Source organism: Salvelinus namaycush, chromosome 2 (genome assembly GCF_016432855.1).
Source record: "Salvelinus namaycush isolate Seneca chromosome 2, SaNama_1.0, whole genome shotgun sequence".
Taxonomy (NCBI): Eukaryota; Metazoa; Chordata; class Actinopteri; order Salmoniformes; family Salmonidae; genus Salvelinus; species Salvelinus namaycush.
The window spans coordinates 53,002,229-53,026,254 of record NC_052308.1 but is presented as its reverse complement, the minus strand read 5'-3'; the positions used below and the strand labels follow the sequence as shown (position 1 = coordinate 53,026,254).

The following is a 24,026-nucleotide window of genomic DNA, read 5'->3' as shown; positions in this document are numbered from 1 at the left end:
GCTCAAACCTTCTCCAACCTATCTCCTGATTCTGCCTCCTCAACCCTCCTCTCCTCCCTTTCTGCATCCTTTGACTCTCTATGTCCCCTATCCTCCAGGCCGGCTCGGTCCTCCCCTCCTGCTCCGTGGCTCGACGACTCATTGCGAGCTCACAGAACAGGGCTCCGGGCAGCCGAGCGGAAATGGAGGAGAACTCGCCTCCCTGCGGACCTGGCATCCTTTCACTCCCTCCTCTCTACATTTTCCTCTTCTGTCTCTGCTGCTAAAGCCACTTTCTACCACTCTAAATTCCAAGCATCTGCCTCTAACCCTAGGAAGCTCTTTGCCACCTTCTCCTCCCTCCTGAATCCTCCTCCTCCCTCTCTGCGGATGACTTCGTCAACCATTTTGAAAAGAAGGTCGATGACATCCGATCCTCGTTTGCTAAGTCAAACGACACCGCTGGTTCTGCTCACACTGCCCTACCCTGTGCTTTGACCTCTTTCTCCCCTCTCTCTCCAGATGAAATCTCGCGTCTTGTGACGGCCGGCCGCCCAACAACCTGCCCGCTTGACCCTATCCCCTCCTCTCTTCTCCAGACCATTTCCGGAGACCTTCTCCCTTACCTCGCTCATCCTTGACCGCTGGCTACGTCCCTTCCGTCTTCAAGAGAGCGAGAGTTGCACCCCTTCTGAAAAAACCTACACTCGATCCCTCCGATGTCAACAACTACAGACCAGTATCCCTTCTTTCTTTTCTCTCCAAAACTCTTGAACGTGCCGTCCTTGGCCAGCTCTCCTGCTATCTCTCTCAGAATGACCTTCTTGATCCAAATCAGTCAGGTTTCAAGACTAGTCATTCAACTGAGACTGCTCTTCTCTGTGTCACGGAGGCGCTCCGCACTGCTAAAGCTAACTCACTCTCCTCTGCTTTCATCCTTCTAGACCTATCGGCTGCCTTTGATACTGTGAACCATCAGATCCTCCTCTCCACCCTCTCCGAGTTGGGCATCTCCGGCGCGGCCCACGCTTGGATTGCGTCCTACCTGACAGGTCGCTCCTACCAGGTGGCGTGGCGAGAATCTGTCTCCGCACCACGTGCTCTCACCACTGGTGTCCCCCAGGGCTCTGTTCTAGGCCCTCTCCTATTCTCGCTATACACCAAGTCACTTGGCTCTGTCATATCCTCACATGGTCTCTCCTATCATTGCTATGCAGACGACACACAATTCATCTTCTCCTTTCCCCCTTCTGATAACCAGGTGGCGAATCGCATCTCTGCATGTCTGGCAGACATATCAGTGTGGATGACGGATCACCACCTCAAGCTGAACCTCGGCAAGACGGAGCTGCTCTTCCTCCCGGGGAAGGACTGCCCGTTCCATGATCTCGCCATCACGGTTGACAACTCCATTGTGTCCTCCTCCCAGAGCGCTAAGAACCTTGGCGTGATCCTGGACAACACCCTGTCGTTCTCAACTAACATCAAGGCGGTGGCCCGTTCCTGTAGGTTCATGCTCTACAACATTCGCAGAGTACGACCCTGCCTCACACAGGAAGCGGCGCAGGTCTTAATCCAGGCACTTGTCATCTCCCGTCTGGATTACTGCAACTCGCTGTTGGCTGGGCTCCCTGCCTGTGCCATTAAACCCCTACAACTCATCCAGAACGCCGCAGCCCGTCTGGTGTTCAACCTTCCCAAGTTCTCTCACGTCACCCCGCTCCTCCGCTCTCTCCACTGGCTTCCAGTTGAAGCTCGCATCCACTACAAGACCATGGTGCTTGCCTACGGAGCTGTGAGGGGAACGGCACCTCCGTACCTTCAGGCTCTGATCAGGCCCTACACCCAAACAAGGGCACTGCGTTCATCCACCTCTGGCCTGCTCGCCTCCCTACCTCTGAGGAAGTACAGTTCCCGCTCAGCCCAGTCAAAACTGTTCGCTGCTCTGGCACCCCAATGGCACCCCACCCTCACGACGCCAGGTCAGGGGAGTCAATCACCACCTTCCGGAGACACCTGAAACCCCACCTCTTTAAGGAATACCTAGGATAGGATAAAGTAATCCTTCTAACCCCCCCCCCCCCCCCCCCCCCCCCCCTTAAAAGATTTAGATGCACTATTGTAAAGTGGTTGTTCCACTGGATATCATAAGGTGAATGCACCAATTTGTAAGTCGCTCTGGATAAGAGCGTCTGCTAAATGACGTAAATGTAAATGAAATGTCACTACTTTCCCTGTGACCCTGTTATCTGTGCCCCGCTCCGATCTAATCAAGGAGCAATGGGCTGACCCCACATTAGAAGAGTTGTGTGACCAAATTGTGCCTGTGGAACAGTTGTCCTGATGAGAAAGTGGGTGCCTCATATTAGTTTTGTTGGCGGTTATTAGTCCGGTTGCTGTACAAGTTACGTTTTGTGAGTTGGTGTTAAACTTCCCACGGCGATACTGCTGGACATCTGGACGTGAGGATTAATAAAATGGGTAAACATAATCAAGCCGGTACCGGTGTTTCCTATTCCCGTACTCTTGAGTATCTGATTATTGACTGTGTTGGCCCTCTGTCTCACTCTAAGAATGGTAGTAGTTACCGGTTCACTTTGATGCGTCAGACCACTAGGTTTCCGGCTGCCTATCCTCTCTGGTCTCTTTAAGTCTGTGCTAAAAGCTTTGACTCAGTTACTCACTGTTTGGAATCCCTAAACTTATTCAAAGTGACCAATATTCTAATTTCACCTCTAATCTGTTTGGTCAGGTTCTCCAACAGCTCCATATTAAACACAATTTGTCTGGTGCCTATCACGTGCAGACTCAAGGAGCGCTGGAAGCCTTTGTTGAAAGTTTATTGTACAGAGATGGATAAGGATTGAGGGGTTGCCATGGTTACCGTTAGCCGCCAGGGAGGTTTCACAGGAGAGCACAGGTTTCAGTCCAAATGACTGGACATCGTGTGCGTGAGCTTCTGGCGGTGCTCCAGGATGACTGGAAGTCTCCCAAGCCACCTCAGTTCCTCTTATCTTATGCTTGTAATTTCCGGTGACGCTGCTGGTGAGATGGCTAAAGAGAAGCTATCATCTTCACAGGGGAGGATGAAAATAATATTTGATCGGCGAGCTGAGCCTCGTCCCTTTAGTCCAGGTTCTTGCTCTGCTGACAATTGTTGGTTCTCCTTTTCAAGACAATTTTCAAGGTCCATACATACGGTTGTGCGCCAGTGCACTGAGCAAAATCATCTAGTTGCCACTCTGGAACAGAGGAAAGGGCACCAACTGTGCCATGTAAATCTGCTAAAACCCTATTGCACACGTTCCTCTGGGTCTGAGGAGTGGGAATCCACAGAGGACAGTAAACCTGGTACTGTTACATCGCTGGGTTCTTCTCTGAAAAAGTCAGTCACTGGATGCTTTGGACAGCCTTCTCGCTCATCTACCTGCTGATAGGCGAGACGAGTTGGTCGTTCTGATTCTGAGTTTCAGTTTTCTGATACACCTAACTTAATAGAACACTATATTGACGTTGGGGATGCTGACCCCATCCGTCAGCGGTTCTATAGAGTTTCTTCAGAGAAACTGCATTGTCTTGATGCTGAGATCAGATACATGCTGGAGAGTGATATTGCAGAGCCTTCTTTCTCCAGCTGGGCGTCTCCCTGTATCTTGGTCAGTAAACCGGATGGGACAAACAGATGTTGTACGGATTATCGTAAGGTAAACAGTGTCACTAAGCCAGATTCATTTCCTCTTCCTCGGATGGAGGACTGCATTGATCAGGTCGGAGAAACAAAGTTTGAGCAAGTTTGACCTGTTAAAGATATACTTCTCCTTAATGCAACCGCTGTCAGATTTCAAAAAAGCTTTACAGCGAAAGCACACCATGGAATAATCTGAGTACAGCGCTCAGAGACCAAAACAAGCCATACAGATACCCGCCATGTTGGAGTAAACAGAAGTCAGAAATAGCATTATAAATATTCACTTACCTTTGATGATCTTCATCGGAATGCACTCCCAGGAATCCCAGTTCCACATTTTTTTTTAGTTTTGTTCGATAAAGTCCATCATTTATGTCCAAATACCCCCTTTTTGTTCGCACGTTTAGTTCACAAATCCAAATTCACAAGGCGCGAGCACTAGGTCCAGACAAAAAGTCAAAACAGTTCCATTACAGTTCGTAGAAACATGTCAAACGATGTATATAATCAATCTTTAGGATGTTTTTATCATAAATCTTCAATAATGTTCCAACCGGACAATTCCTTTGTCTTTAGAAATTAAAGGGAACGCAGCTCGTTCTCACGGCTGCGCGCGAGACTTAGCTCATGGCATTCTGCCAGACCCCTTAGTCAAACAGCTCTTATTCGCTCCCCCTTCACAGTAGAAGCCTGAAACAAGGTTCTAAAGACTGTTGACATCTAGTGGAAGCCTTAGGAAGTGCAATCGGACCAAATTTACACTATCTTGGATAGGCAAAGACTTGAAAACCTACAAACCTCAGATTTCCCACTTCCTGGTTGGATTTCTTCTCAGGTTTTTGCCTGCCATATGAGTTCTGTTATACTCACAGACATCATTCAAACCATTTTAGAAACTTCAGTGTTTTCTATCCAAATCTACTAATAATATGCATATCTTAGCTTCTGGGCCTGAGTAGCAGGCAGCTTACTCTGGGCACCTTATTCATCCACGCTACTCAATACTGCCCCCCAGCCATAAGAAGTTAAAGGGCTATTGGCAGGTGCCACTGATGAGTAGGCACGTGAAATCTCTACCTTTACTACCCCCTCCAGTCTGTACTCCTATTCAGTTATGAGTTTTGGCCTGCGTAATGCATATGCCTCTTTTCAACACCTTATAAATAGGGTTGTCTGGTCGGTTGTGCTGGTTTCTGGACTATATAATGGTTTATGCAGATAGCTGGGAGAAGCATCTGTCCCGTATTCAAGCCTTGTTCGACTGCCTGGCTGCGGGTCGCCTCACTATCGATCTGGCTAAATGTGAGTTTGCTCAGGCAACCGTTACGTACCTTGGTAAGGTGGTTGGGCAGGGTGAAGTGCATTCTGTTTGGGCTAAAATGGTAGCTATTGATGCTTTTCCGCCACCAACTACTAAAAAGGAACTGATGCGTTTCTTGGGAATGATTGGTTATTACCGTAGTTTCTGTAGGAACTTCTCTACCGTAGGTTTCAACAAATCTGTCAGGGGAGCGACTAATGCGGTTTACATCTGGTCTCCCCTCTGTCAACAGGCTTTTGAGGATGCAAAGAGGTTGCTTATCTCAACTCCGGTGCTGGCTGCGCCTTGCATGGATTTGTCATTCACCTTGCAGGTGGATGCGAGTCACGTGGGGGCAGGTGCAGTCCTGCTGCAAGCAGATATGTCTGGTGTTGCGAGGCCTGTTAGTTTGTTTTCCAAGAAGTTTAACCATTATTAGCAGAACTACTTTGTGGTGGAAAAAGTGCTAGCACTTATATGGGCGCTACAACACGGAGGTGTACTTCAGCTCGGGTGTAGTACCTATTGTGGTCTACACCGACCATAACCCTCTTACCTTGAGGTCTATGATGTGTCCTAACCAGAGGAAAAGGAGATGGAATGCCTGTAAAAACAAACACCATCTCGATGTGCAGGGGGTCTGATAATGTCTTTGCTGACTCGCTCTCTCGTGCGCCCTGTTCCTGAACGCATCTGGTCCTATTGATCAGTGGACACGCATTCTCATATGCGTGGTCCCCGAGCACGTGTGTCGTCCACATGACAGACCACTGTTTATTTTTGTATTTTTTATTGTCCTGTTGCCTGCTGTCCTCGTTCTTCTTTACTCTTAAAGATTGCTTCCTGTGTGCAAAGGTTGCTGAGGTCTGGAGAGGACGAGGTTGGCTGGGGCAGTGGGATAGTGTTAGCCAGGGCAGTATTTTGTTTGTTTGTCTTGCTTTCCTTATTAGAATGTTGGTGGGCGGAGCTGGGAGGGTCGTCAGCGAAATGGGACACCTGGGCGCAGGTGTGTTCCGGGGACAAGTACACCTTTCCCCCATTCATTGAGGAAACTCTCCATGCAGACACTTATTTTTGGTTGTGGCAGTTTGTGGCTTGTTTTGGCACCTCAACACCCCTCACCAACTATGCACACAACCACTCACTTACACTACACACACCATTGTTTAATTGTATATAGTTTACTTTAGTTAATGTTTTATTCCTTGATCTCCACATTGTCTCTCTTTGTTACGGGCTATGACCCGGTTCGTTACACTAGCAAGAAATGTGAATCACTTAGCTAGCTAGCTATGCTAAACTTGGACTGTTATCCACAGTAACATATCTCTTAATTGTCAATCAAATGTATTTGGCATCGATCAAATGGGAGGGTAGGCTGGCAAGTTCTCATTCAGTTGTCAAAATGTGGCTTGGGACAAGTATGCATTAGCAGGCAAGCTGCAGAAGGGCGAGCAGGCTACTTTCCCCCAACTTTATCAGTCCAATTTTGACAGCCAACTATAAGCTAAAAAAGGTTTTAGGGTTCATCTACTGTTCACTCTACTGATTTTAGCTCATCTCGCTCTGGCTAACACTTATCAACTTCCGGATTTGTCTCTGTGCTGCTGTGTTGTGACTTGGCTATCTGCCAAACTTTTCGGTTTTTAATTTTAAATAGATTTACCAACGTCTTAGTTTTTTTCCTTAGCACAATTTTTTTTATTCAACTTTTTCACCTCGGACGCTTTATCTGGACATGGTTCTACAGGACCTCCACCAGCCGAAAAAGTTAAATAGTAACATTAACATCTAATTGCAGTCGCTGTACTCGTAACATACATGAGAACTATCACCTTACAGTGAGGATAGTCGTGTTGCAAGCACAACTTCAGATGCAATCGTTAGTCAAGGGCAATTTAAGTGTAGGAAAGGATGAAACAGTATCTGTGCCACCAGTAAGTACAGACAGTAGTATAAATCCCCTGTAAAGTCTCTGTAGCCGGACAATTATCTCAAGGCTTCTGGAAAGAAATGCTTTTGGCATGCTCAACCGGTGTCGCTCATTTAGCCGATAAACTTTCAAACAGGTTCTCCCCACTTAGCAACGATTCAGAGGCCGAGCCTTCTCAGGCCTCCCACCTTTAGCTCTGACAAATTGAAAACCCTAGTCATTGGTGACTCCATTACCCGCAATATTAGACTTAAAAATAATCATCCAGCGATCATACACATTGTGCAGGGCTACCAACGTAAAGGCTAACCCCAAGATGGTGCTGGCTAAGGCTAAAACAGGCAAGTGTAGAGAGTATAGAGATATTGTTTTCCAAGTCTGCACCAACGATGTTAGGATGAAACAGTCAGAGGTCACCAAGCGCAACATAGCTCTAGCGTGTAAATTAGCTAGAAAGATGTCGAGTAATTGTCTCTGGTCCCCTCCCAGTTAGGGGGAGTGATGAGCTTTACATCAGAGTCTCAACTCAATAGCTGGTTAAACTGTTTTCTGCCCCTCCCAAAAATATAGAATATGTAGATAATTGGCCCCCTTTCTAGGACTCACCCACAAACAGGACCTGGCATACTGAGGAGTGACGGACTCCATCCTAGCTGGAGGGGTGCTCTCATCTTATCTATGAACATAGACAGGTCTCTAACTCCTCTAGCTCCACAATGAGAGGCTGCAGGCTGTTAGCCAGCCAGCTTAGTGGAGTCTGCCACTAGCACAGTCAGTGTAGTCAGCGCAGCTGACCATTGAGACCGCGTCTGTGGCTTGATCTAGGTTGAGCAAAAATAAACATGACGGTGTTTGCCTTAGCAATCTCACTGGAATAAAATACCTCCATTCCTGTCATTATTGAAAGAGTGTGATCGCACATCTCAAAATAGGGCTACTTAATGTTCGATCCCTCACTTCCAAGGCAGTCAGTCACTTAACTAATCATAAACTTGATGTGATTGGCCTCACTGAAACATGGCTCAAACCTGATGAATTTACTGTGTTAAATGAGGCCTCTCCTCCTGGTTACACTAGTGACCATCCCCCGCGCATCACGCAAAGGCGGATGTGTTGCACATTTTAATTTACCCCTTCAAAGAACACTGCGTTTTCGTCTTGAGCTTCTAGTCAAACTACGCAGCCTACTTAATCACTTTTTATAGCTACTGTTTACAGGCCTCCTGGGCCGTATACATCGTTCCACACTGAGTTCCCTGAACTGCTAATCGAATGATGATGGCAGGCCCGTATGGCTTATTTGCATATAGGTCTGTGTCTGAGTCCGGTCCTGGTTTTTATTTACTGCAGTGTCTATCAACTGTCCAAACGCACGGCCGCTCTCCCACTCTATTGCTATATAATTTTCACAAATGCCTTACTCTACGTCATTTCCAAACAATTGATGATAGTATGAAAACCTGAAAATGTCAATATTTAAGTGCTTGCTTCAAATTATTTAAAGGTGTCATTCTTCCTGGGGGTGTATATGATTTTATGTTGCTAAATTGCTGTCAGTTCCACTAAGTTCACGGAGTCAAATAATGCTGTGATGGTTGGATGATATCCAGCCCATTGTGTCACCATAAAACACTTTGTTCTAAATTATTGCACCAATTATAATGGGAAAATAACTTTATTAAAACCTTTGAGATGCTTTCCTCAACCCTCACCTTGTGCATCGGGGTCATCCATGTGGGGCTGGAGGCAGTCCAACACCTTCTGGATCTGAGAGCTGGTGACTGGCTGCAGACTAGCCATCTCCTCCTTTGCCTCCATCTCCCCGTCATCTAGCACCACCATCTCCTCCTTCTCTCCCTCTTTTATTCCCCCCGTCTGGTTCTGCAGAGGAACCTGGTCCTTCAGCATCTCCAGCTCCTCGCTGATATCCGGTAACGGAGGCCTCCAGTAGTGGAAAGAGTTAAAATTCTCGTCCGTTTGTTCCGTCTCCTCATTGTTTGTGGGATGGTTGTTGTTGCGTTCCTGGCCTTCGTGTCGGTCTCGGGGAGTGTGTGTGGAGTCGCTGCCGCGGTCTCCGCCAGACATGCATTCTAGAGTTGGGGTGGAGCGGCCATCTTGGTTGATGGGTGGGTGCGAGGGTCTCTCTGTGGGGCCGTTGAAGGAGCAGCGCATGGAGGACTCGATACTGAGGGAGGAATCTCTGCAACAGAGAGCCAACCAGAGAGACCCCTTTATTTCCCTTTTCAATTACAAACATTGTTTTATATATTTAAAAAAAAAAATCACAATGAGTTTTGTTACATTTGACTAATATGGTTCATTTTGAATATTGTTTTTGGACCCCGAGTCAAACGGTGACAGTGTGTGGGTCCTAACCTGTCAAAGGGACACCTGGGGACCTCCAGTAGTGTGCCGTCCTCTTTGAAGTAGAGGCCTGTGCTGGAGGGGTTGGCAAAGGTGGAGATGAAGCGTCCCAGAGACTGAAAGGCAGCCTGGCGCACCTGGAGGGTCAAGAGAGTATGTTTACCACATCATTGAATAAAACATAGTAACACACACATAATTAATATGCATCTCTATGATGTTCACCATCAATTCATTATCAAGAGATTTACTTATCATTGTAATTAAGGCCATTCTCGCAGAAAATATGTTTCATACAAACATCACCAGAATAGTATGGTGTTTATATGTGTGCGTCTGGCGTAGGCTCTTACCCAGCGAGACTGGTCACTGATGAGGCTGATGAAGAGGGGGGACAGTTTGGTGCGTCGCACTCCTGGGGAGGTGGAGTTGGAGACGATCATGAAGCACTCTGCACACGCCTTCCGGATGCCCCACAGGCTATCCGAGCACAGGTCAAAGAATTTGGACATCTGGTGACAGAAGATAATGATTACCAGGGATGTATTCATTAGTGGAGACTGTAGCAAACAAGTTTCTCATCTGTCAAATTCAGGTAGATCCCGCCCCGTTTCATCCAGTTGGCTTTCATTTGGCTCTTAATGAATATACCCCAGTTCCCTAACTACATGATTGTGTTCATTAGGTACGAAATGGAAGAAAACAATCCTAAACGGAGCGAAATTCAAAGATATTTTAGCTGTTAACGTTTTGCTACGATGTGTCCCAATGAACATATGTTAAAGGAAAACTCTTGGTATTTGTTTCATTAGCCAATTGTTAACATAAGAAAAACATTTTGGGACTAGGGTCAACAATGGGCTAATGAAACAAATACCAAAATAGTTTTGGGGTGGAATTTTCCTTTAAGGAATGTGAAAAACACAATGGTGGTTAAAACCACCAGTCATTTACGACCAATACCACAACAGTATGTTGTGTAATGATAGACATGTACATATCTTTGAGATTGTGAGGAGGAAATAAACATTCTAGTGAAATATTTTTCAAATGTTTCTCACCAGTAGTTTCTCTGTGGCATCCTGACCCACAATGGAACAGAACTCTCCGAAATTGGCTGCACAAACCTGAAGGAAAAGAGTAAAAAAAATATATATATTTTTAAAGTTGTTCATGTAACCTTTTGTGGCTCACAAATTCTGGAGTACCAGACATTTTTTGATGAACGTTTTATCCAATAAAATGTTTATGCATGTCAGTCTTACAGACTACTTATTCCAATACAACAGTACAAAGTGGGCATCATTGGGACACAGTCTTTGAGGCACATTACAGGCATCACAAACTCAGGGAAATCCACAGGGGTTCAAATAAAATCCTCCCTTTCCAACTCCCAAATACACCTTCCCAACTGGCACCAACTTCACGAGAGGATTAAAATTCCAAAACAGAAAACAACATTACTGTAGGCCTTCATACTGAATCACAAAACACATTCTTGGGCAACTGCAATGATTCAGTTTGTGAAAATGTTGGATGAATCGAGATGGGAAACACAATCCTTTAGCGACTACCATAAACAGTGTGCAATGTTTATTGTCAAAAGTGTGATCTAATGTGGGAGCATGTTTTCTGCGGGTTCAAGTTGGATACAGAGAAGTGTGTGTGTGTGTTCACCTTGCGGACTTGGAAGAGCCTGGCATCACTGCACAGTTCACAGAAGCGCAGCAGCAGCAGGTGCTCCACTGTGTCTTTGCTCAGCATGGTTACCAGCTTACACATGATCTACAGAACAAGGAGAAAGAAGAGGACACGGGAATCAATGCTATTGTAACGGAATCCACGGGGGCTCGAGGATTAAGTTTTCCCTAGGTACAGATCTAGGATCAGTTTCCCTTCCCCAATCCTAACCTTAACCATTAGTGGGAAAAATTCTAAAACTGACCAAAGATCAGCATCTAGTGTCAACTTCACCCTACGGTTCTAAGCACAAAGGATGCACATTGCTTGGTTAAAAAAAAAACACTATTGCACTTGTCAAGGTTACAAAAAAATAAAACCCTCTATAACACATATGGTACTGCTAGTGACCATAGATTAATGCAGACTTGTCTAGCCACTGCCCATCCACTGCAGCTGTATTGATCTCATATTGACCTAAATATTTTGGCTAGGGTCCACGAACAACTATCCTTTTTCTTGAGATCAGCCTATATCCTTTTTGTTTGACATTTGTTTTTGGTATTATGGCTCAGAACCACTAATCTTTCATCTTTATACCCTGTATGTCTTTTTGCCCTGTATATCTTTATCAAAGTTGGGGGAAAAACACACACTTAAAGAAAAACATGGTAACAGACTACAGGACACAAAGACAAACAGGGATTACAAACAATGACCAATGGATACTGGCAAGATTAGTGGTTCTGGTTTCTCTCCGAGTGCATTTTACATTACATTTAATTAAAGTAAATTAAAGTAAATTCTGCATTTCTTCAGTTTTAGTGAACTAAATCAAAATGTGAGCTTGAATCAATAAACCCAAAGCAATCTTATCTTACCGCGACAGCCTCTATCTTGTAGTCATCGTCGCTGCTGGGTTCGGTGAGGTCTAGTAAAACAGGACACACTTTGGTCTCCATGTCGCCCTTGCAGATGAGCCCCTGCTCTAACAGCACTAGCAGGGCCGCCTGACTGGTCTTCCGCACCTTAGGGAAAAGACGACATCTGTCAGTACTGACATCTTTACAATACAGTGTTTGTTTAGCCTGGAAATCCAGACTGATTACAGCTCCGGGCTAGCGGTTATTGTACTCCACACATTTGTTTCTTGGCTTGGACTGTATGCAGATTTTCATATTGTCATTCCGTCGTTCTCTTATCCCAGCATTTACGGTATTACCGGCATAGCACACAAGGGGAGCTAAAACACAAAGACCATTGGGCCTCTATTACTATAATGCTAACAAAATTAGCACAAACTAATAGCAAAATGACAGACACTGTTAGCTAAATGCTAACAAGTTAAAACGAACATGGACTACACTGAACAAAAATATCAAGTGTTGGTCCCATGTTTCATGAGCGGAACGAAAAGATGCCAGAAATTCTCCATACGCACAAAAAGCTTATTTCTCTCAAATGTTGTGCACAAATTTGTTTACATCCCTGTTAGTGAACATTACTCCTTTGCCAAGTTAATCCATCCACCTGACAGGTGTGGCATATCAAGAAGCTGATTAAACAGCATGATCATTACACACTCTTGTGCTGGGGACAATAAACAGCCACTCTAAAATGTGCAGTTGTCACACAACAATGCCAAAGATGTCTCAAGTTTTGAGGGAGTGTGCAATTGACATGCTGACTGCAGTAATGGCCACCAGAGCTGTTGCCAGAGAATTGAACATTCATTTCTCTACCATAAGCCTCCTCCAACATCATTTTAGATTATTTGGCAGTACATCCAACCGGCCTCACAACAGCAGACCCTGTGTATGGCGTCGTGTGGGTGAGTGTTTTGCTGATATCAACGTTGTGAACAGAGTGCTCCATGGTGGCGTTGGGGTTATGGTATGGGCAGGCATAAGCTACGGACAACGAACACAAATGCATTTTATCGATGTCAATTTGAATGCACAGAAATACCGTGACGAGATCCTGAGGCCCTTTACTTTTAAGGTATCTGTGACCAACAGATTATATCAAAGTTAATTTGTCACGTGCGCTGAATACAACAGTGAAATGCTTATTTACAGGCTCTAACCAATAGTGCAAAAAAGGTATTAGGTGCAGATGCAGATCTGTATTCCCAGTCATGTGAAATCCATAGATTAGGGCCTTATGAATGTATTTCATTTTGACTGATTTTCTCATATGAACTGTAATTCTATAATATCTTTGATATTCTTGCATGTTGCGTTTAACTTGTTGAATTACATTTAGGCCTAACAATCAACTTTTATAATCCAAAGGCACAAATGACAGGCACAGTGTTTCAGAAGTGTCTTAACTGCTTAAGATAATATCAACATTTCGTTGTGATCCATTGTTTGCAGTTAGAGTGGGAGTCATTTGTTCCTACCTGGTTATTGGGGTCTGTGAGATAGCGCACCACGATGGGCACTAGGTATCTGGAGAAGGCTGCTGGGAAGTTGGGCTGGCTCTCGTGCAGGAACATGGCAATGTTGGGAACCTGCTCCATCAGCTCGGCACGCACTGTGGGCTCTGAGGACACGCACATGCACGAAGATGACACAGACACAGGGAGATGATGGTCACAAACATGCATAAAAAAGTCCTAACAATACAATTTATTTTGTATTGGGGGTTTGGGGTCAATTGCACATAAATGTCAATTTGGGGATCAATTCAGACATGTAAATGTCAATTCAATGATTCAATTGCACTCCAATTGATAGCTACCCTTCCATGTCCAATTCCAGTGACCGCAATAGGAATGGAATTGACCCCAATCTCACAAACAAATTACATAATTGTAAAATAATGAGACAATATAATATAGGGGACAGAAAAAAAATAACATCTACCTCCGTCTTCTGACATTCGGGCAACTGTCTCCATGACACTAATAAAGTCATTCTCATTGTCACTGAACTCTCGAAGCACATCAAGCAGCCCGCGTGCCACGATCTGCCTAGAAAGCAACACAAGCCCCAAGTTAATATCTGTGCCAACATCTAGCCAAAGCAGCATAATGGCCCGTAACTGACGAACTTGGAAATCACCCGACTGAGGACTTGAACTCAACAAGCAGAGCATGAAAACAGCCTTTTCCATGAGTTGAATTCAACTGGGGGCAATGGAGGGCTGTTGATGGGGTGCTGTTAAAGGTTTGCAGAGGCGATGTGCACAAGCTATGCCAAAAGCACACACTGAGGTCTTTAAAACCACTGAGGGCATCTGGCAAGCTTTTATCTTTCATTGGGCAGAAAGCAAGAACCCACATCAGAAACACTTAGGTCAAACCAGGCCCGTCTTAACAAGAGTGGTTCCTAACAAGTTCATGTCTTGACGCAGTGTGAGTGAGAGACCTGGCAGTACTGAATGCCCGGCCTTCACTCAGCCCATTCACTAACGCCCCGACATAATTTGTTACATTCTCGCCATGCCAAGCCATGAGCCCAGGTCTGTTGAATTCACAAGAACACATAGAACCAGAACTTTTCAATCAACACTGTATTGCGGTCAAACATTGCAAAAACAAATGGCAGTCATCTTGAACATCACATTATCTCTAAATATTTCCTATTGCTTCCCTGTGGCATGTATCCAAGTGCGTCATCATATTCAGTCTTACCTGTTGAAGACGTTTTCACTGAAGGCATATTTTTCTAGTCTCCCCAGGGGGGTGAGATTGTCCTGCCCGGCATCCAGGAAAGCTGTGATCCGAATTCCGTCACACTCTGATCCATAGTCATCGAACCCAACTGTCCAGGAGAAAAATCACAAATTCAGAATCAATCAATCAGAATTGTTCAAGATGAAGTTAGTGAGTGAGGAGACGAGGTAAGTAAGCACTTTAATTTCAACAAGGAACCACTGCTGTCAAAATAAGCTCAGTGTTGCAATTATCATATTGGTATAAGTGAGATTTGAAGTGATCCGGGCACAAGTATTAAGACTTTTAACCTGAGTAAGCAAGTGAAAAAGTGACCGCTGTCTGTTTCAGTTATAAAATTGGCTATGTGATAGCCTTGCATAAGGGGGCCTAGTATGTTGTTTAATTGCCCTAAACAAGAGGGATATATGGTCTATATTGCTAATAATAGCTTGCCTGAACCCAGGGGGAGGCATCTGACATATAATGTTAGGGGGTGACTGTTAACAGTGTTACACTTCATGTGGATGAACAGGGTCAACCAGAAACGGCAGGCTCCCTAAAAGCTTCAAACAGTGGAAGGTGTCAGAAAAGCCTGCAACATATGTTTCCTAGTCTCAGTAACTCTTTCTACATGAACTACACAATAATTGAACATGGCGTTTGAAACATATTGATGGAGGGGGAATACTCACAGTCATCCAAATCATCATGACCATCTTCAAAATATAAAGACAGACCTGCAAAATGGAATGGTGTAGAGTACTGATTTTACAAACATGTTATCAACATACCGTTAGTAATTATATAGTTACATCGCTCCCTGGGGATCAGAGGGTTGGCTAATACGTCAACTGTTACTATGTAGGAGAAAATGGCCAAGTGCCTCAATGATCTAACGTTAGCTAGCTAGTTAATACATTTTATTTGGTTGAAGCCAGGGAGACATCTAGCTAGCTAGCTTTAGCCTAATCCAGTGGTAACAAGTAAGACCACAGAGTGCAGTGGCTAGCTGCCTATGTTTACAAAATATAACATAGGGACATTTCTGGGCTAATTCTATAACGAAACTAAAAAACAAATCCTTCCCATAACAACTCTTGTTTATGCTGTTTCAGCCAAGGAAATGATCGAACAAACGTTAACATTGCTAGCAAGCTAACGTTACTGTATATAAGGTTGCCAAATCACAAGGTAACTTGCTAGCTAACGCTACTATACGTCTTTGTTTTGGTTTTGAGCAGGATTTGGTATGCAAAGATATCGGCGTAGAGAGGCTAGCTTGCTAGGTCAACCGGCTAACGTAGCTAACTAGCTTAGGCATGAAAGCAAGTCGACCTGACATATTTAACTAAGGTTAGCTAGCATTGGCTACCTACCTAGTAGCTAGACCTAATACAAAATACATTATAGCTACAACCAATACATAGGAACAACATTTGTAGTGTCAGTGTTGTCAACAACAAGCATATAGTTAGAAATACTAGAACAGCAAAGTTAGCCGACATTAGCTAACAGTTAGCTATAGCTAACGAGTTAGCCTTTTCGCTTGAAAACCCAGCTTGCTGCCAAGGTATTGTAATCGATTGAAAAGAACACACAAAACCAGAAATGACATGCCAATACATGAAACTTTTCATAAAATACTTATTTTTACAACAGCTATTTTGTTAAAGTTTCGAATATGTTATTATGATAGCCACATTACCTGCCATCTTGATTATCTGCTCGACGAGCTACCGTGTGGGCTGTCACTCAACGTAAGCAAAACTACTTCCTGAAAGTACTTCCTGATGTTGTTTTTTTACGTGTGTTAATCAACAATAATTTAATTTGTGATGGAATCTACTTCATGATTATTGCAACGAACATAATAGCTTCATTGCTATATTTCCAAACCAAAAATAAACAAATGTCACGTGACACATTGGATCGTAGTTCAAGATGGAGTCGATGCGCTACTATTTTATAGCTTCTTAGCTACAGTAATCAACATATGGCAAATTATATCAATTAGTTTTTACGTTCAGAAGTTGAGGACTTACTTTGTATTTGTTTCTTTTCGAGCGGTATGTTATTTGATGAAGATAAGTTATTTGCTAGAAATGTGTCAGTAACTGAAACATCTGCTAGCTAGCAATCAGTCACGTGGTTGGAATGTTCATTAACGTTCAATTAATTTGGAGATCGATATGGCTCAGAGAGAGTTAAAAATGTGCCTTCCTGGGGTAAGCCAATCTTATTTGTATTCATGTGACTGAACTATCGATTCTCTGTTCAGTCAGATTGCAATATGTCTTACGAGCAGTAGTAGTTCCTGGTTTGGGGATTTCGTCATTGATTATTTGGACTAATAAGGATTGGGCTAAGGCGCATCTTCAGTGGGGTTTTAAGGCGGTGCGTGAACTGGTGCGGTGATTTTCAAATGCATGTGTGGATCACAGGAGGTTGGTGGAACCTTTATCGGGGAGGACGGGCTCGTGGTAATGGCTGTAGTGGAACGCTATCAAATACATGTTTGATGCCATTCAATTCGCGCCATTCCAGCCATTATTATGAGCTGTCCTCCCCTCAGCAGCCTCCTGTGATGTGGATGATAAACAGATTCCATAACCAAAAGTAAAAATTGTCTGTATCATAAAAATTCATGAAAACAAAAATGTGCTTTTTGATAAACATGGGTAAAATTAGTGGATGGAAAGGGTTTGGCCTAGAGTTTGCATTTGCAAGGGAGGAGACTTTGCTTCCTTCCTTTGAACAAAGGTAAACATAATAGAGCTCTCCAGCTTGTAGTCCCAAAAACTTGAAATGACTTCCCGCTGGTTCGTTTAGCCATTATAATGGGGAAAATTAATGGGGAAAGAATAGGGTTTTGGGTTAAACACCGAAAATAAGTTATGAGATTAAAACAGGCTTAGGAGATCTTATACATTTTGTTCTGTAAGATAATATCATTCAGTTAACATGACCTTTATGAATTATGAAGCCTTTATGAGCTTTTTTAAAAATTATTACATAAATTCTTCAAAATTCACATTGAAGTTAGCTGATGAAGATTATCTCATGGAACAAAACGTATACGATCTCCTACGCCTGTGTTTACCACAGACCTTATTTTCGAAGTTTTTCCAAAAATGCCATTATTGTCCCCGTAGGCTTTGTGAAATGAACCCTGACGGAGTTGGTGCCCAAAAAAAGGATGCCATTACTATTTCTCTCTATTGTTAACAGCATTCCCCCCAGTAGTAAAACAGGAAATAACAAACTTTGGCAAGATAATTTTACCTTTGGGTAACCGAGATTACAGTATGTCAAGTGACAAGTGACAGAAGCCTCCATCTTGCTTGCTAAAAGTTTTGTGCACTAAATTGAACTCACTTTACTTTGAAACTGACTGAAGTGTCTCAAATAAAGGCTTTATGTTCAAGTAGAAGTCATGAAATATTTAAAATAATTCTGTCAAAATAGACTCCTTTGCACACTCTTGGAATTCTCTCAACCAGGTTCACCTGGAATGCTTTTCCAAACTTCTTCCATTTAGAATGATGGAGGCCTCTGTGTTCTTGGGGACCTTCAATGCTGCAGAAATGTGTTGGTACCCTTCCCCAGATCTGTGCCTCGACACAATCCTGTCCCGGGGGGCTCTACGGACAATTACTTCGACCTCATGGCTTGGTTTTTGCTCTGACATGCACTGTCAACTGTGGGACCTTATATAGACAAGTGTGTGCCTTTCCAAATCATGTCCAATCAATTGTATTTACCACAGGTGGACTCCAAGTTGTAGAAACATCTCAAGGATGATCAATGAAAACAGGATGCACCTGAGCTCAATTTTGAGTCTCATGGCAAAGGGTCTGAATACTTATGTAAATAAGGTATTTTTGTTTTTTTTAGTTTGCAAACATTTCTAAAAACCTATTTTCGTTTCTCATTATGGGGTATTGTGTGTAGATTGCTGAGGTTTTTAAATTATCTTTAGAATAAGACTGTAACGTAACAAAATGTGGATAAAATCAAGGGTTCTGAATACTTTCCGAAGGCACTGTATTGGCAATATACCACAAACACCGATGTGCCTTATTGCTATTATAAACTGGTTACCAATGAAATTAGAGCAGTAAAAATACATGGATCAAAGAGATCCCCCTCTCTCCCACCAGAGAGGAAGAGAGGGAGTGGGATGTTTCTAGGACTTTAATGACCGGTAGTAAAACTTTCTCTCTCTCTTGCCTTTGCAGTATCCAAGAATGGAATGTCTGAGTGGTATAGAGAGACTCTTGCCCAAAGAACTTCAACATCCAAAAGTGGATAATGAAACAATATTTCTAAACATAAAGAATGTGGGAAATGGTCGGTGGGGATCCAAACAATGATTATGTCGTATCATTTGTGATGTCATTAAAGACGGTATAACGGAAACATTGTAACTTTAACCTCTCTGGCGCAGGCGTTCCGCTAGCAACCCACCTCGACAATATCCGTTGAAATTGCAGAGCGTCAAATTCAAAATACAGAAATAGTCATAATAAACATTCATAAAAATACAAGTGTTATACGTCGGCTTAAAGATTAACTTCTTGTTAATCCGGCCGCTTTCTCAGATTTCAAAAAGGCTTTACGGCGAAAGCATACCATGCGATTATCTGAGGACAGCGCCCCGCTTACAAAAGCATACAAACATTTTCCAACCAAGTAGAGGAGTCACGAAAGTCAGAAATAGCGACAAAATTAATCACTTACCTTTGAAGATCTTCATCTGGTTGCAGTCACAAGAGTCCCAGCTACACAATAAATGTTTGTTTTGTTCGATAAAGTCCCTCTTTATATCCCAAAAACTCAAAACTGTTGGCGCGTTTTGTTCAGTAATCTACTGGCTCAAAGGCGGTCCAAACATGCAGACGAATACATCCTAATAGTACCGGTAAAGTTTGTCGAAACATGTCAAACGATGTTTATAATTAATCCTCAGGTTGTCACTTGTCTAAATAATCGATAATATTTAAACCGGACAATAGCGTATTCAATAGAAAAGAAAAACAACAAAGGGCGCGCATTTGATCACACGCGCAAAACCAGCACTGCATGCTTCCTCAGTCCACTGACAGAAAGGTCTCATTCTTCTTCATGTTTCAGAAAACAAGCCTGAAACAATGTCTAAAGACTGTGGAAGCCATAGGAACTGCAATCTGGGTCCTTACCCATTAGATACTCAATAGGCATTCAATTGAAAACTACTCACATCAAAAAAATCGCACTTCCTGGATGGATTTCATATCAGTTCTGTTATACTCACAGACATTATTTTAACAGTTTTGGAAACTTTAGAGTGTTTTCTATCCAAATCTATATGCATATCCTAGCTTCTGGGCCTGAGTAACAGGCAGTTTACTTTGGGCACGCTTCTCATCCAGATGTCAAAATACTGCCCCCAAGCCATAAGAAGTTTTAAGAGCTTTCACAATGTACAGTTGAAGTCGGAAGTTTATATGCACTTAGGTTGGAGTCATTGAAACTTGTTTTTCAACTACTCCACAAATCTCTTGTTATAACAAACTATAGTTTTGGCAAGTCGGTTAGGACATCTACTTTAATTTTTACAACAACTTATAATTCACAGTATCTAAAAACAAATCCAGTGGGTCAGAAGTTTCCATACACTAAGTTGACTGTGCCTTTAAACAGCTTGGAAAATTCCAGAAAATGATGTCATGGCTTTCGAAGATTCTGTTTGGATAAATTACATAATTTTAGTCAATTGGAGCTGTACCTCCACAAGTCTGGTTCATCCTTGGGAGCAATTTCCAAACGCCTGAAGGTACCACGTTCATCTGTACAAACAATAGTACGCAAGTATAAACACCATGGGACCACGCAGCCATCATACCTCTCAGGAAGGAGATGTGTTCTGTCTCCTAGAGATGAAGGTACTTTGGTGCAAAAAGTGCAAATCAATCCCAGAACAACAGCAAAGGACCTTGTGAAGATGCTGGAGGAAACAGGTACAAAAGTATCTATATCCACAGTAAAATGAGTCCTATATCGACAAAACCAGAAAGGCTGCTCAGAAATGAAGAAGCCACTGCTCCGAAACCGCCATAAAAAAGCCAGACTACGGTTTGTAACTGCACATGGGGACAAAGATCTTACTTTTTGGAGAAATATCCTCTGGTCTGATGAAAAAAAAATAGAACTGTTTGGCTATAATGACCATCTTTTTGTTTGGAGGAAAAAGGGGGATGCTTGCAAGCCGAAGAACACCATCCCAACCATGAAGCATGGGGTGGCAGCATCATGTGTGGGGGTGCTTTGCTGCAGGAGGGACTGGTGCACTTCACAAAATAGATGGCATCATGAGACAGGAAAATGATGTGGATATCTTGAAGGAACATCTCAAGACATCAGTCAAGAAGTTAAAGCTTGGTCGCAAATGGGTCTTCCAAATGGACAATGACCCCAAGCATACTTCCAAAGTTGTGGCAAAATGGCTTAAGGACAACAAAGTCAAGTTATTGGAGTGGCCATCACAAAGCCCTGACCTGAATCCTATAGAATATTTGTGGGCAGAACTGAAAAAGCGTGTGTGAGCAAGGAGGCCTACAAACCCAACTCAGTTACACCAGCTATGTCAGGAGGAATGGGCCAAAATTCACACAACTTATTGTGGGAAGCTTGTGGAAGGCTACCTGAAACATTTGACCCAAGTTAAACAATTTAAAGGCAATGCTACCAAATACTAATTGAGTGTATGTAAACTTCTGACCCACTGGGAATGTGATGAAAGAAATAAAAGCTGAAATAAATCATTCTCTCTACTATTATTCTGACATTTCACATTCTTAAAAGAAAGTGGTGATCCTAACTGACCTAAGACAGGGGATTTTTACTAAGATTAAATGTCAGGAATAGTGAAAAACTGAGTTTAAATGTATTTGGCTAAGGTGTACTTAAAGTTCTGACTTCAACTGTATATGTCAGAGTTACATCTAAATGTTGTAAAGCTTATATGATTAAATATGAAACTATTTGTGAGAAGATGAAATGTGATTTAGCCTTCTAAATTAGATAATTGTTTTTCATGTAAAGTTTTACCCAGTCAGTAACCACGCCCACATGAGCACAGACATTATTTCACAAAGATGGAACGCTCCTTTTGCCAGAGTGCTAATAAAGGACTCATAAATAATTAACATATTAGACCTGTTAGGTTCTAATTATTAGAGTAAGAACTCGACAGACACTGAAAGCTTAAACCAAGTTTATTCTTCCCAAAGAGTCGAACAGCTGAATCACCGAAAACATATTCACACAAGCATTAGTATTTAACACTTTCTCCTATGCTGAGTCTCCTCCTACACATCTGAACAGCCAATGCATATCTGTTGCCAGACAGAACCTTTAGTGATATCTGTTCTTCCTCGCTTCATCGAACCTGACTTCTTCCCAAACTACTCACTCCTCCCCAACTCACGGCTGTCATAGTGTGACTGGTACCAGACTGTGTCTCTTCTCCTCCCAGAGGATCCCTGATGGCTAACAATAACATATCCTGACATAATGTAAACGTTATACATTACCCTCTGTCCCTCAGTAACATGAATAAGTAGATTTCCTATTCTCAGAACCTAACAGACCAAAACATGCCGGGTTGCTGCCGGTGTGCAAAGTAGTTCTAGCGGTACCCTGAATAATCAACCACTGAGACCAGACAGCGTGGAACGGTGGCTACACAGCTGACAAATGGTTTAAAACTACAAGACCAGTACATTTCCGGGTTGCTACTGGCGTGTAAAATTGTTTAAAACTACTAGACCAGTATACTTGCAGCGCGAGCTGAATACATGACAAATGGTTTAAAATTACAAGACCAAAACATGCTGGGTTGCTGCCGATGTGTAGAGTGGTTCCAGCTGTACCCTGAATAATCAACCACTGAGACCAGACAGCGTGGAACGGTGGCTACACAGCTGACAAATGGTTTAAAACTACAAGACCAGTACATTTCCGGGTTGCTACTGGCGTGTAAAATTGTTTAAAACTACTAGACCAGTATACTTGCAGCGCGAGCTGAATACATGACAAATGGTTTACAATTACAAGACCAAAACATGCTGGGTTGCTGCCGATGTGTAGAGTGGTTCCAGCTGTACCCTGAATAATCAACCATTGAGACCAGACAGCGTGGAGCGGTGGCTACACGGCTGACGAATGGTTAGACTCTACCAGACCAGAAAATGGTAAGACCCTCTGAAACTCGACGAGTGAAGAAAGATGAAGACAATACCAAACATACTCAGTCTGCAGCTGGATAATGTAAAGTAGTCTAGAACTTTGACCAAAGACACAAGGAAGATCTTTCAAACGACCATTGGAACGTCTGATATATCCAGTCTAACGAACACTTCCAAATCAAAAGACATTGTGACCTCTAGTGGACAATCAGAGACTTACACAACCAGAGACCGTCAAACTATTCGTCACAGACGGATCTGGCGATTTCAACAGAGCGAGACGACAAAGACATACAAGCGTAAATATGTACATTGCATTTCTAAATCCGAATGAGTGGTTGTTGGAGTGCTAAATATCCATATTTACGATGAGCGTATTATTCAACTGTATGTACGATAGTTTAATTCCTTTGTCTCTCCTTCTCCCGCTCTTTCTTTCCCCACCTCTTTCATTGTGTAACCAGCCGTCATATCGGCTTAGTCCACTAGGAACTTTTCATTGCATTATGTTAGTAATCAATTCAACCTATACTGTGTGTGTTTATGTATTTCTGTGTAATTATTTTGTCAGTTAGTAAATAAATAATTAAGCCAATTTGTGTAAGCTGAGTCATCATGAAGACTAGGGTTCGTGCAGATTTATAGAATATTACGATGTTCAGAATGAGACTGATATGGGGTAAAAATACATTAATAAGTGACTGTTATCTATAGATATGAATATATCTTATACGAGTTTAATTTGGGAGATAGTAACTCATTAAATAAGTTTTCCCATGGTGCCCCAAATTACTGAGTAAATTGTTACATTATTAATTTCATCACGTAATCAATTAAACATAGTTAATTGATTTGATAAGATAACAGTCATCGCATGGTATACGGTCTGATATACGGCTTTCAGCTAATCAGCATTCAGGGCTCGAACCACCCAGTTTATAATGACAAATAGCCTACGACCTGCATGTTCAGTTGCAACTCTTTTTCAAGTCTATTTTCCTCATCAATAGTAGTTTTGGCTAATGTTGATCATATTACATTTTCATGTATTGGACAGGGGTTGCTCAATCTTTGCAGCATAGTGGCAGGAATATTTTGTTTCTTCAACCAATGGCATATTCTCTTCACATAATGATGGCATCCTGATGAAAAGTAATGGTCTGTGTGGCTTTGGCAGTAAGCAAGTATGG

General features: G+C 42.8%; 2 protein-coding genes across 3 annotated transcripts in view; one reads left to right on the top strand and one right to left on the bottom strand.

Annotated features, from left to right (window-relative positions):
* LOC120064472 (serine/threonine-protein phosphatase 4 regulatory subunit 1-like) overlaps positions 1–16,449 on the bottom strand; it is a 49,648-nt gene extending 33,199 nt beyond the window's left edge. Inside the window, exons 1-11 of one of the 2 annotated variants that reach the window (XM_039015081.1) lie at positions 16,314–16,449; positions 15,301–15,345; positions 14,585–14,714; positions 13,815–13,921; positions 13,349–13,491; positions 11,826–11,972; positions 10,942–11,049; positions 10,326–10,391; positions 9,618–9,776; positions 9,277–9,401; positions 8,613–9,100 (exon numbers count right to left, since the gene is read on the bottom strand). In XM_039015081.1, coding sequence (XP_038871009.1) covers positions 8,613–9,100; positions 9,277–9,401; positions 9,618–9,776; positions 10,326–10,391; positions 10,942–11,049; positions 11,826–11,972; positions 13,349–13,491; positions 13,815–13,921; positions 14,585–14,714; positions 15,301–15,345; positions 16,314–16,320 — 1,525 coding nt within the window. In that variant the 5' untranslated portion in view covers positions 16,321–16,449. The remainder of the gene's footprint in view (positions 1–8,612; positions 9,101–9,276; positions 9,402–9,617; positions 9,777–10,325; positions 10,392–10,941; positions 11,050–11,825; positions 11,973–13,348; positions 13,492–13,814; positions 13,922–14,584; positions 14,715–15,300; positions 15,346–16,313) is intronic. The other variant, XM_039015071.1, reaches the window with a different exon arrangement.
* Positions 16,450–16,550: 101 nt separating this feature from the next.
* The window catches only part of LOC120064465 (ras-related protein Rab-22A-like), a 29,006-nt gene continuing 21,530 nt past the window's right edge, over positions 16,551–24,026 (top strand). Inside the window, exon 1 of the mRNA XM_039015059.1 lies at positions 16,551–16,833. Within this exon, the coding sequence (XP_038870987.1) occupies positions 16,798–16,833 (36 nt within the window). The 5' untranslated portion in view covers positions 16,551–16,797. The remainder of the gene's footprint in view (positions 16,834–24,026) is intronic.